The sequence below is a fragment of the Silurus meridionalis genome, chromosome 19 (genome assembly GCF_014805685.1).
Source record: "Silurus meridionalis isolate SWU-2019-XX chromosome 19, ASM1480568v1, whole genome shotgun sequence".
NCBI lineage: Eukaryota > Metazoa > Chordata > Actinopteri > Siluriformes > Siluridae > Silurus > Silurus meridionalis.
The window spans coordinates 4,985,643-4,999,999 of NC_060902.1; the positions used below are offsets into that span (position 1 = coordinate 4,985,643).

General features: G+C 36.9%; 1 protein-coding gene across 7 annotated transcripts in view; it reads right to left on the minus strand.

The window, feature by feature from the left end:
* dock3 (dedicator of cytokinesis 3) overlaps nucleotides 1-14,357 on the minus strand; it is a 228,867-nt gene that overhangs the window by 2,109 nt on the left and 212,401 nt on the right. For 6 of the 7 annotated variants that reach the window (XM_046875282.1, XM_046875279.1, XM_046875280.1 and 3 more), the window contains 11 exons: nucleotides 12,548-12,634; nucleotides 10,510-10,689; nucleotides 8,794-8,877; nucleotides 8,583-8,699; nucleotides 8,343-8,461; nucleotides 6,196-6,319; nucleotides 6,031-6,112; nucleotides 4,380-4,498; nucleotides 3,241-3,328; nucleotides 1,747-1,866; nucleotides 95-177 (listed from right to left, as the gene is read on the minus strand). In XM_046875282.1, the coding sequence (XP_046731238.1) occupies nucleotides 95-177; nucleotides 1,747-1,866; nucleotides 3,241-3,328; nucleotides 4,380-4,498; nucleotides 6,031-6,112; nucleotides 6,196-6,319; nucleotides 8,343-8,461; nucleotides 8,583-8,699; nucleotides 8,794-8,877; nucleotides 10,510-10,689; nucleotides 12,548-12,634 (1,203 nt within the window). The remainder of the gene's footprint in view (nucleotides 1-94; nucleotides 178-1,746; nucleotides 1,867-3,240; nucleotides 3,329-4,379; nucleotides 4,499-6,030; nucleotides 6,113-6,195; nucleotides 6,320-8,342; nucleotides 8,462-8,582; nucleotides 8,700-8,793; nucleotides 8,878-10,509; nucleotides 10,690-12,547; nucleotides 12,635-14,357) is intronic. The other variant, XM_046875281.1, reaches the window with a different exon arrangement.

The following is a 14,357-nucleotide window of genomic DNA, read 5'->3' on the forward strand; positions in this document are numbered from 1 at the left end:
CAGGATTCGGGGGAAATTCGGACAGGGTGTAAAGAATGTTTTAAATCGCCAGTTGCATGCAAAATACGGAGTGTAGAAATTAAGATTAAGATACCTTTCTTAAGGAGCGTGCAGGGAGAGCTGGGGGGAGTTCACCAATCTGCTGCTGGAAAGCATCAAAGTGCATTGAGAAGTGCCCTAAAGTGAAGGACACCACAGATTTTAGAAAGAGCATGCATTCTTACAGAGGTACAGAAAATTCTTCCTGAACATTCTTTTTAAACATTCAGGATAGGCACAAAAGGGAAGTGGTGTCCCATATGAAGCGGGAAATCTGCAAGGATGGCCGCTTGAGGGCTTCAAATGAGTGAGATGGTTTCATCTAGGGTTGCAGCTATTGATTATTTTAGAAATCGAGTATTCTACCGATTATTCCATTGATTAATCGAGCAATCGGATAAGAAGTTATTTTTCTTTTTTTCTAAAACAATACTAAAAATACCGAAAATAGAGAAAAATAAGACAAGTCTCTTAAAATAAATAAATAAATTAAATAAGTAGAATGGAATAGAATAATATCTGTTAAAAACTAAACTCTTTTTCTTTAATTGCCAAAATCAATTCGAATGAAAAAAAAATGTAAATAATAATAATATAGAAAAAAATGTCATAATTAAAAATACAATAATCTATTTCAAATTACTGTAAAAAAAAAAAAAAAAAAGGTAATCACACTATACAATGTTTACGTTTTAGTATGAAATGATCCCAAACTTCTTAAAACTTTTTTGTTGTTTTCTCCCCGTTCCTCCATTTTTCATTCTGCAGTGTCTTGTGTCTTCACCTGTCCAGAGTACTCCATAGTTTAGTGGGTGGTGCATCAGTAATAATAGTCCATGGGGAAACACAATGCTCCGTGCGTAGTTAAATGGACTAAACGAATAAAACAAATAAATTTGCTTTGATGCTTTTTATTTATTTATTTATTTTTAATTACTCAAGGAATTGTTTCAGCCCCAGTTTCAACCATGGCAAACAATGACCCTGATTCAATAAAGTAACCAAAAACATGTGCAATGTGCAAGCCGATTTACTAACAGGATGTCTAAAGGAATTACCAAGGCAGCTTAAGATAGATTTGTCTGTTGTCTTTGTTTTTTGGTCCTGATGATTTTAGTGTTTCTAATATACAGTAATCCCCCATTTTTTTGCGGTGGTTACGTTTCCAAAACCACCTGCGATAAATGAAAAAACTGACCCCAAAAATGCTATTTTATGTATACAGTACTGTACTGTATTAACATTTTACTTCATTTTATAATGAATAATTATATTTTTATTAATCCATTTCATTATTTCAACATAAAACTCAATTAAAACAATTCTCTATACTGTTTTTGGTCTATCGTGCTTTCCGCGAGAGACCGGGAAAATCAGCCAAACAAATGAATAATGTGCAATTCCGTGATAAACCGGGGGCGCGAGATTGCAGTCAAGCGGTGGATTACTGTACAGTGGAAAAATACATAGCAGTGCCAATATACCGCAATGAATTGTGCACCAGCTATTAGATTTACTGTGCTGGAGTCCGTTTCTGCTATTAACCCACATCATAATGTCTTTTAAATAATTTTCAAGCAGAAGGTTTTATTCATTAGTAGGACTCCGACACACACTCATAACTACACTGCTTTATGTTAGGCCCATATTATAAACATTTATGTTAAACAATTTCATGTTCATATTTCTGACTTTAAGCTATCTTACCAGGAGGAAAGTTGCGAGGGGGCACAGGAGGAGCCATCACACTGCCCACATGGGCCGAGTGGAAAGGCAGTGCGTCTCTTGTTCCACTGTCCAGGCTCCAACTGCTAGGAGCAGACAACACTAAAAAAAAAATGATTTACTTAAAATACAATTATAACTCATTGTGTATTAAGAAAAGTTTGCAGCTTTTATACAAAAGATTTTGAAATTATATATGGATTAACGTTTGTGGACTTGAGATTGCACTTGAGATTTGTTTGTGTCCTTTCAACGTCCCTTTCTACATTTAGTTTTCATTTACTGTTATGATAAACTCCAATCTTTTGGGAAGATGTTCCACTACATTTTGGAACGTCAGCGTTCCAATTCATCCCAATAGGGTTGAGGTCAGATCTCTACAGCAGGCCATTCAAGATCTTCCACTCCAACTGATGTAAACCATATATTCATGAAGCTCACTTTGTGCACAAATCGTAATGCTGAAACAGGTCTGAGTCTCCTTGTTCAAGTGAAGGGAAGATTTAATGCTACCACACCCAGAGACATTCTATACAACTGTGCGTCTGAGGTTGTGGCAGCGGTTAGGGAAGAAACCACATATGGCTGGAAATGTCAGGTTTCCCAGTACATTTGTCCATATAGTATATTTGCAGAGGCTTACAAAATTAATCACCCCTACAATTTAAACCATTAACCAAGGATTATATCTTAAATAAATAATGGCACTTAGAAGGCAGAAAGAGGAAATTATATTTAATTGGGGAAGGAAAATTAATAAGAGAGTAAATGGTTATGCCCTGATCTACATACTTCTGAAACTGTGATTATTGCTTTTAATTACGGCATTGCACTGAATTATTGCAAATTAAAAAATACAATGTCAATCTCAGAATTTAATAAGATAAAAATATAATAATATATTTAACATAAAAATGTTAAATATGTCTACATCTGAACACCTGGTATTAATGAAATGTATTTACATGTACCAATTATAATTTAATATATGGTCATCATGAAAAAAATTCAAATTGAAGACTTTTTAAGACCTTTTTAAGACAATTAACAATGAATTAATTTTTTTAAAAACACACACAAATATGTTGTTAGCAAGTGGTCCAAAACAAGCCACAAATGATTTTTCTAAGCCAAGTATCGCTAAACTTGCACAGAGTTGCACATAGCTAAAAAATAAAATGTTTTGTGTTTGTGCTACAATCCCAGAGATATTTGCACCAATAACAGAAAGCTGATTGGCTGTTGCATGTTGATCTCATTTGTAGTCATAATACATTGAATTATATTTTGTCTAGCAAAAGAAAGATCTACAACACCATGGACACTAACAAACAAAAACATTCTAAACTCCCGTGGTAGCATTTCAATGGGCTTTGGAGGTAACATAACATTACCATTGTAAATCAAGACCTGTTTTAAAGATAAAATATCACAACAAAATAGCTACCTTAAAAAAAAAAGCATTAAAAAAGCTACCTTTTTCCACCACAGAGAGATTGGGGTCACTGCATGGCTTGCATGGGCCGATCACTTGATGGAACAAGGCCCTCTGTAGGTTAGTAGGCTGGAGACAAAAGGTTGTATTTATAAAACTATAGACCATATAAAAGTATACAATTATTGCTACAACAATGTATATGGAAAATGTACAAGTTAATTGAATGCATAAGAGTAGTAGATGATCTAATGATCTTTGAAATTTACCAGGAAATAAGGTTATTCTACAAAAAGAAAGAAAACTGTCTCTTTAGATTATGCACTAGTCTTCCACAATAATTTTGACAGTATGTGGACTTCTACGAGGTGGTTTCGAAGACGATGCTAGATGATAATCTTGCACTTGGTTGAGCTGCGGACCTGCCTCGAATTTTTCAGTCGTGGAGATGATAGGCTCTTCCACTTTGAAGACTGATGCTTTGTCTCAGGTTGTACCCGTATGTTTCGTCACCAATATGATCCTCGACATAAAGGACGTGTCATCCACGGCATGATGACAGTGTTTTTGGGCAGACTTCGAACTTGGCAGCAACACGGCGCATGTTCAAATCACATGAGAGGATTGCCTGAACTGTTCTTTTTGACACACCTACCACGGCAGCAGTGTTGTGGATTGTTCTCCAACGATCATCATGCACAAGTTGCTAAATGGCTTTGACATTTTTGGGTGCTTGTTCAAGGTCTTCCTATCTTTTGTCGTCTTCCAGTGATGTTCTTCCACTCTTGAAGTGCATGTGCCACTCGAAAGACCTCGAAAGACTGCAGAAGCGTCATAAACTTGATGATGAACTTCCAGACGTGGTAATGTACGTGATCAGAATAGCAGTAGCTGCACAGCTCCCGATGTATACAGGATGATGTGTTTTGACACAATGACTTATGATAGTCGGTTCTCCCTGTGACTGTGTGTGCAGCCTTGTGCTGTTATCTGTTTGTGTGTTATAAAACAAGTCTCGAAACTGTTTGACACCACCTCGTATGATAGTGTTAATATGGCCAATTTTCTATTGTCCTCTTTTATCAAATACTGGTGCTGGGTTATCCATATGATAAAAAGATGGGAAAGACAGTCAGGCAGTACTGTATGTATTCACGTCTCATGTTTCTCGTGTGCATACCTGTCCATTCTCACTGAGGTTTGGGTACATGGCGCTGCTAGGCCTATCTCTGTGTCCTGGCAGCAGCATCAGCATCTCACGCTTGTGCCTGTATCGATCAGGCAGTGATGGGGAACCGACTGTATGAGAAAAGAGAAATCGATGTACCGCAGCTATACTCTTGATCCGAACATCTGCACTGCAAGTCCATAATGCTTTACTTAAAATATTCCCATTCAAATATAATATTTATAGAGTAGCTTACAAAATTAAGTACACCCCTCACATGTCTGCAACCATTTTAGTAGATCTTTTCAAGGGACAATAATATAGAAATGAAACATGTATTATAGAGTAGTACAGCTTGAATAGCAGTATAGATTTACTGTCCTCTAAAAATAAATTAACATTCAGCCATTATTGTCAAAATAGCTTGAAACAAACGTGAGTACTCCCTAAGTGATAACAGCTGTACGTCGTTTAACCATGCAAAGCCACATGTCCACAAATCCATTCATGTTCATGTTTTTGTCTGCTTGACAGGACCATACAAATTTGTGTAAAATGTGGTGCTTTGAGTCCTCATGCTGTGCGTCAGGTGTAGAAGCTGGCTTCAAAAAACACACACGAGTGCTGCCAGCATTGCTTTAAAGGTTGCAGGAGGTCCGCTTGTCAGTGCTCAGACCATACGCCGCATACTGCAACAAGTTGGTTTACATGGTGGTCGTCCCAGAAAGAAGCCTCTTCTGTAACTGGCTCACAAAAAAGCCCTCAAACGGTTTGCTAAATTCAACCTGTCCAAGAGCATGAATTACTGAACCATGTCCTGTGTTCTGATGAGACTAAGATAAACTTGTTTGGCTCAGATGGTGTCTAGCACGTGTGGCGACACTCTGGTGAGGAGTACCAAGAAAACTGTGTCTTGCCTACAGTCAAGCATGGTGGTGGGAGTATCATGCTCTATGGCTGCATGAGTGCTGCTGGTACTGAGAAGCTGTGGTTTATTGAGAGAAACATAGATTTATACATATACTGTGACATTCTGAAGCAGAACATGATGGCCTATCTTTAGAATCTGGGCACAATAACAATCCCAAACACACTGTCAAGGTATGTGCTGAAAGTGAAGATGATGGAGTGGCCAAGTATGTCTCCCAACCTGAACATTATTAAGCACCGGTGGGGCATCCTCAAGTGGAAGGTGGAGAAGCTTCATGTGTCTGACATCCAGCAGCTCTGTGACGTCATTATAGAGACGTGGAAGAGGGTCCCAGCAACAACCTGTGCAGCTTTGGTGAATTCTATGCCCAGCAGGATTAAGGCAGTGCTACATAACAATGGTGTTCACACAAAATATTGACACTTTGGACACAGTTTTGAGATTTTCACTTAGGGTGTACTCACTTTTGTTGTTTTGTCATTTGAGAACATAAATTTAAATGGTTGCTGAAATGTTATATATATATATATATATATATATATATATATATATATATATATATATATATATATATATATATATATATATATATATATATATATATATATAAAGCTCTTACTTTATGCCCTGTGCTGTGATCAGAAAATTATTTAAAAGCTTTTATTTACAGTTTTAACAAGATTTTAGATAATTCACTCTTTTCCTACTTGGGGTTAGTGATATCCAGCTTACCTCGGATGCTCCCGGGGCCTGAGTTGATCATTTGAGGAGGAGCAGAGTGAGTAGAGCTCAGGCTGGACGTTGAGGGACTGGGCTAGAGATTTAATAGTTTATAAATTGAAATAATTCCTTCAAAAAACAACATTTTTGTTCACTTTGAAGATCATGTGGACTGACCTGCATGCGGTAGAGCTCTTCAGGATGCTCCATCAACACTCCGTCAGTGAGGATTACTAGGTTCCCTGTCTCACTGGAGGAGAGGGAAGATGAGGAGTGACGCACGGTACGCAACAGAGGCGCACTGCGGTGAGCGGGACGGAGTGGAGTGGTGGGAAAATCGGTATGGCAGCATAGCAGTGATGGATCGCCAAGATTCGGAGGTGAAGACAGTAGACCAAGGCGGTGGAACAGTAAGGAGGAGACCAAAGAAGTGGCAATTGATACAAGATAAAAAGTAACACAATGGCATTGATAAATGATGCAGCAAAAAAATTTGAGGAACACAAAAATGTAGGTGGAAGGAAAGGGAAAAAAACAGTGAATAGAAAAAGAGAGAAAAAGTAATGAGTGAAAAGTAGAGAATGGTGTAAATGAGAGTGTTTGGGTCAGGAGGAACACAGTGGGTTCGGTGTGCTCATGAGAAAATGATGGATTGGCTAATGCTTCTTTCAAAACCCACATGACTGAACCTGAAACTTTAATATATATATTGCACTTTTTGACTGAACAGTGTGGCGCAGTACAGAGTGATAAATCACCCATATTCCTCTATGATGTAGCTATGCTATATTGCCAAAATTGTGTGGATGCCTGACCATGACAAATGAACTTGTAAAACATTCAGTTCTTAAGACATGCACAAATTCCTCCATTTACCTCTATAATAACCTCAATTTGATTTGCTCTCATAATCTCATATTGGTACAGGTTTGTGATACACGCTTTAGGTCCAGTAAAAGAAGATTGTAAGGTTAAAATCATGGTTGGCAAAAGCAGTGGTGAACAAAGTACACAAACCTTGTACTTGATTTAAAGTAGAGATACACGTGGTAAAATATTACTCCGGTCATAGTAAAAGTGCTCCCTTGAGAAAAAGTACAAAAGTATTTGCCTTCAAATTTAATGTACTATAATTTATTATGGCTATAATGTTTCTATTGCCATTTCTGTTACAAGAACCTTTGCTTAATTAACTCAGTTTATGTGAAAAGACTGAAATAATACTCTCAACACACTAGAATGTGTGCACAATTATCATCTAGAATGATATTAACAAGTCAAATGCTGAAAGAAGTGAATGTAGTTGAGTAAAAAGTAAGATATTTGACTTTGAGATGTAGTGAAGTCAAAGTAAAAGTCTCCCCAAATAGAAATACGTCAGTAAAGTACAGATATAAGAAAAAGCTATTTAAGTACAGTAATGAACTCCACTTACTTCTTTACTGTCCACTACTTGGCAGAAGTGTCAGAAAGGCACATGTATGAGGATCATTATCAAGCAACTCAAACTATGCTACTCTTTTTAGCCAGGTAGCATGCAAGCCAGGATAAAACATGTGGATGGAGGTTAAAAAATAGCCCAGAGTATGAATTGTTCAACAATAAAACAGATGTCCTAATTAATGTATGTAGCTGAAACTGGTTCGTTGCCAATTTTTGGGTGTCTCACATATTCGAATGTATATGTAAATATCGGTTTAAAAACACAGCCGCTAAATGCAGTCTGTCTATGGATGTGTCAAACCTTTGTTAGCTAAGTGGAACTTCCTCACATACGCAATGTCATAGTTTTTAGATAGGGAATGAATGGGAATATTTCATGTAACATGGGTCATGTTTTCATTTCAATTAACTTAGGATACAGGGTTAAGAATAGAGGTTTAGATTTAGGTACACTACATGGACAAGTGTGTGGACACCTGACCATACGATATATAGATAGATTTAGATTTCAGAATGTGTTTGTTTAGTGGAGGTCTGGGGTGCAGTCAGCTTTCCAATTCTTCCCAGAAGTGTTCAATAGGCTTGAGGTCAGAGCTCTATAGCATGTCTTCCACTCCAACCTATTTAAACTATATATCTTCATGGAGCACACTTTGTGCACAGGGGCATCTTCATGATGGAACAGGTTCTAGTCTCTTAGTTCAGATCAAGGGAAAATCTCATGCTACCACATTAAAAGACATCCTTCACAATAGTGTACCTCCAAGTCAGGTATCCCAGTAGTTTTATCCATATAGTGTAAGAGTATTTACTTCATTAACATATCAATAGAAGGTCCTCATTAGGAAATAGAACATAAATGTGTGTTTGAATATGTTCACCTGTGTCTGTGCATGAGTTTGATGCTCTCTGGACTCATAGGATTATGGGATTGGAGGATGGCTCGTGGATTGCTGGGTCCTGAACAAGCTGCACTCAGTCTTTCCAGGCCGGGCAGACCCTGCAGGACACACAATGAAAAAACACACTCCACTCAAAATATAAAACACACAAAGTGTACAGCCGTAATCATGGCTGAATGGTTGCAGCAGCACAATATAGAACAAATGTTGAGTTCTCACATAGCACAGACTGCTCCTCATCATCTGGAACTGATCAATTAGCTTCTTGTGCAGGGGACGCATTTCCGGGTGTACCAGTTTCTCATGGACCGCCAGCCCTACGCCCAGAATGTGGACCTTAAACAAAACCCAACAAATTATACTGACTACACACATCCATACATTTTGTTTCATTTTAGAGAACGTGTTGCGTAGAGCTTTCCATCTTTACCTGTTCTTGCATGAGGTCTTTAAGCTGAGTGATTTTTTCAGTGTCCTCTGGGTGAGTGGAGATGTATTCTTTGTCAAAAAACGCCTAAAAATACACAGAAAATAGAATCAATATACTTTTTACTTTCTTTAGGCAGATAGTGTTATTTAATTTTCTGTAACAGCAGTTCTGCCGGGTTTAAATGAACACACTCATTCTAATACGTCTTGTTTATTTTGTATGAGGTTCAGGTTTTCTGAAAATCAGATTTTGAATGAATAGCTATTTATGCTAGGTGGAATGAACTATGTTTTCCGTCACTACACATCATTCACATTTACATTTATGGCATTTGAGCAGTTGAGAGTTAACAGGACCACGTCACCTGTCTATCTGCATACCTCATTCGTGTTCTTGCTATTTATTCACGTTTGGTCTTGCGCATGGTCAGGTCATGGACTTTTTCCAGTGTTCAGGTTTTTTTTGTGTCTTTTGTAAATGTGTGTGTGTGTGTGTGTGTGTGTGTGTGTGTGTGTGTGCATGTCAAATTAAACATTTATGCACTTCCATCCGCTTTCACTTCGTTTAATGACATAAGGAGTCTCCAGTGTCGGTAGCAGCATTGTAAATTGCATGTATTTGTAGTTTTTTTGTAACTTTGCTTATTGCGGTTATTAAATTTAAGAGAAAGAAAAAAAAATAGGGGACGACTGTTTATAGCTGCTATAATGTAAGTGATAAGAAATATCATGGATGTTCCACAATATTAAATATAACTATAAAAAGGATGCTGTGCACAAATATTTAGACAACACCTCGCAAATTGCTATGATATAAATGGATAAAAAAAAAGTTTTTACATGTACATTACAGTGCTGTAAAATTCTTTCTTCACATATACCAGCTTGTTAGAAAGTCAGAGCACAGAGTCTGCCATGATACACTGCGCCTGGAGCAGAGAAAGTTAAGTGCCTTGCCCAAGGGCCCAAGAGTGGCTGTTTGGCAATTCTGGGGCTTGGACCCTGACCTTTCGAACAGTAACCCAGAGCCATAACCACTGAGCTGCTACTTCCACTGGACACACTGATGGTGTGTTATCATTGCATTACACTACACTGTAGCTATAGTTTCCTATAAATCACTGCCATGCTGTGTGCTTAATGCTTGATGCTTAATGATCATCTGACTGTTTAAAGAAAACATATTTAGCTATGTAACTAACCGGGAAAATAGCTACCAGTTTAGCAACCGCTAAGTTAACTTGCATTTGTGGTATATATTAAGTTGTGTATTGTTTTATTAAATTATGTTGATTAGTGAATACTTGTGGAAAATGGTGAATATAATATATTTATCTTATTATATAATTATGTAACATACAATTCTATAAGAGAGAACATTTAAACACTGTTACTGTTTCGTTTTACTTTTTCATTTTCATCTCAAATAAAAACTGAATAAAGACAGAAAAAAGACTGAACTGCTATTAATTTTATTGCAGCGTACTGTCAAGGATTTAATGTTCATATAAATGTTCTCATTTGGCAGCATTTGCAATCGCCATTCTCAGAATTTTGCTCAATCACGATCTTTAATTAAAACTCAGCTAAAGCTTATATGAAGCTAATCTGCCTTCCGAAAGTTAATTAAACGGCTTGTAGATGAGACACTGCATATCAGACATGGTCGTTTGATAACAGCAGGCCTGAGCAGAGCTTGTTTTTCTGGATTTCTGACCTCCTGGTAACGAGCAATGCCTCCGTTGACAGCCGCATCAATCACGCCATTCAGACACATGCTAAGCAGGTTAATGTTGCCGTGCAGCTGCTTGTGCTGGTACTGGCTGATTAAAGTGCGCAGCTCCAGGTTCTTATTCTCCACCACGGAGATGGCGTTCTCCAGCGGACTCACTTCAACCTAGTGGAGAAAGGAAAGAATTACAGATTACAGCACCTCCAAACACAGCTGTCGGATTTGATTTTCTAGGGCCAAAAATACACCTGCATTGCATTTAGGTTCAATTTAATTAACGAAAAAATTATGAAATAACGTGGCACAGTTTTTACAGTAGAATTCCCATTGTAGTAGCTGAAATATATTAGAATAAAAATAAAAAAAATAAATAAAAAAAAATAATAATTTTACAATTATACTCGATCTGAAAAAACTTTTCGGGGGCTTTCATGTATATTGATTTTAAAGCTAGATGCATAGTACAGGCAAAAAACAAAAACAACAACAAAAACATTTTTTGTTGCAGTAATTGCAGTAACAGTTTCGCATTCTACTGTCCATTTTATGATTGACGGGATTCACTTTTTAAATTACTTGAAATCATTTGATTTGGAAGTCAAATTTGGTTTAAATATAACATTTAGTCAAATACTTTATACATGCTTTTTTAATCACGCTCAATTAGAATAAACTGCAAACTCAATGATGCAGAAAGGTGGCAGAAAAGTTGAGGAGCAGCTCTTCAAAGGTACAACATACAGTGAAATCCTTAATTTCAACTGTTCAGTAAAAGAAAATTAAATAAAAAGGGATTTAAAAAAATGTACAATAAAATAGAACAAAGGAATATAATAATAATGTAAATAATAATTTACAATAACAATTAAAATAGAATTATATAAAAAAGAAACATACACAGATGTTAAATATATGTGGCAATATTTATTTGGAACCACATTCTGGAAAATCATTTCTGGATTAATTCAGTTTTTAAAGTCAGTTTTAGTATCATATTGTAATAATTAATATTTTTTAAATCACTTCTGCTCCAGTTTTAATTCACTAAAGATTTAAAAATGGGTTAAGATAGGTATTAAGATTAAATCCAAGTTTAAATCAATTCACCCAAACAATTAACATTAGTTACTTGTCTTCTAGGAAATCAATATAACTTGGTTTGATGCAACATTTTCTCTTGATTTCAATAAAATTGTATTTAGTATTTAGTCCAGCATTGGAATTTATTTCACAAAGATGTACAAAAGTTAAGATTATTTTCCAAAAGGTCATGCAATAAAAGTGGAATATTAAATGATATTATAATAATGATAGGAATATTATCAATAAAATTACAGGTAGTCCCTGACTTACAATAGAGATGCGTTACTATGAGGCGATCTTAATATAAAAAATATTTAAAAGTTGAGACATGACTTAGCCCACCCAGGAGTCTTAAAGAATGGAGATCAGTATGGGGTAATACATTGTAATTTGTCAATAAATAAATAAAAATATATAGTACATAATTTAGCAAAACAGAGCAATTGACAGTACCATAATGTATGCACTTTAGAGTATATATGTATTTGGCAACGTGCACAAGTGCCGGTTTTGTGAGTGGACGGCAGAGCCGAACATGTTCAGTTTGAGTGTCTGGTGACGCAGATACAGAAACAAGAGCTGAAATGCGGCTTTGAAACACCAAAAACACAGTAATAAATATGCTCTCTAACACTGAGACCACATAACTCTATAGACCGCTTGCGAGAGTTAGGCATCTCACAAGGCGGGAGATGGGGGTTCCTCCTGGTAGTGTCCCAACATATCATACAAAAATGTAATTGCTGTGGAAAAATGTAATCGATAGTCATTGCAAGATAAAAAATTAGTACGTCGAACCATCCTAACTCGAGGACTACCTGTACTTGTTTTTTTATATGATTTTATTTAATTCTTAAGGTTTCACAACAAAAATGTTTTCTAGCAAGGTCCTTTTAATACTTTTGTAAAAGGCAATAGCATTAAACCAGTAACCACTAACCAGCTCTCTTTTCTCCACCTCAAACCAGCAAGAGATGCCTGGTAAGGGATGTGTGAGGATAAGTGTGGTCCTCTCAATCCACAGACTCTGCAAGGATGACAGAAAAGCAAAAATTTCCGTAATGTTCATAATAGTGTGATAAGAATACACATAACAAAGAATACCAGACCCCAATATAGCTTATTTTTGTCAGTCACGAAGATTTTAAACACCCTCCCATAACCCCAAGTATCCTCTAAATTGTGCAATATCATGTTTGTGCAATATTAAATATATATTTCCCTCCTCTCTCCATCTTCTTAGCTAACTATACAATCAATGTACTATAATGTCACGAACAGGCACAGGCCAATATGTACTGTCTTATATGCTCAGTCTTTTAGTTGTTTTAGTTGTAAACATGTATTAGTCTTGTTTCAGTTGTATATGTTGTATAGTATATGGTTAAACAGTATGTCACAAAAGTGAGTACACCCCTCACATTTCCATTTTCCCTCGCAACCATTTTAGTATATCTTTTAATGGGACAATACTATAGAAATGAAACTTGCATATATTAGTCAATGTGCAGCTTGTATATTGTAAATAACTCAACATACAGCCATTACTGTCCAAATAGCTGGCAGCAGAAGTTAATTCATTCTAAATGATAACAGCTGTACATCTTTTAACCACCAAGTCACAGTTTTTGTCTGCTTGACAGGACCATATCTTGTGTATCTTGTATTAGAGCATTTAAAATCTGGTGCTTTTAGTACAATTCTCTCATACTGACCACTGGAAGTTCAACATGGTGTCTCATGGCAAAGACTTTCTGAGGATTTGACAATTGGAATTGTTGCTCTCCACAAAGATGGCCTCGGTTAAAAGCCAGTCAGTGCTTTTCAGTGCTCACACCATACGCAGCACATTGCAACAAGTCGGTTTGCATGGCCATCGTCCCAGAAGTAAGCTTCTTCTAAAGCTGGCTCACAAGAAAGCCCACAAGCAGTTTGCTAAAGAAAACCTGTCAAAGAGCATTAATTACTGGAACCAAGTCCTGTGCTCTGATGAGACGAAAATAAACTTCTTTGGCTCAGATGGTGTCCAGCATGAGTGGCGACACCCTGGTGAGGAAAACCAAGAAAATTGTGTCTTGCCTACTGTCAAGCATGGTGGTGGTAGCATCATGGTCTGGGGCTGTATGAGTGCTGCTGGTACTGGGGATTCATTAGGGGAAACATGGATTTCAACATGTCATATTCTCTCCCTCCCTTCAGAAACTGTGCCGAACAGCAGTTTTCCAAAATAATAACGACCCCAAACACACCACCAAAATGACAACTGCCTTGCTGCGGAAGCTGAAGGTGATGGCGTGGCCAAATATGACCTGAACCCTATTGAGCACCTGTGGAGCATCCTCAAGCAGAAGGTGGAGAAGCGCTATGTGTTTAACATCCAACAGCTCTGTGATGTCATTTTGGAGGAGTGAAAGGGGATCCCAGCAACAACCTGTGCAGGTAAATTCCATGCTTAAGAGGATTAAGGCAGTGCTGGATAACAATGGTGCTCACACAAAATATTGACACTTTGGACACAGTTTTGACATGTTCTCATAGGGTGTCATTTGACAATAATGGGTGTATGTTAAATTATTATCAGAGGGCAGTAATTCTGTACTGCTATACAAGCTGCACATTGACTAAAGTACATCCAAGTTTCATTTCTATGGTATTGTCCCATGAGAATATATAATGAAATGTTTGCTGAAATGTGAGGGGTGTACTTACTTTTGTGAGATACTGTATATGTATTGTTTGACAGGACTACT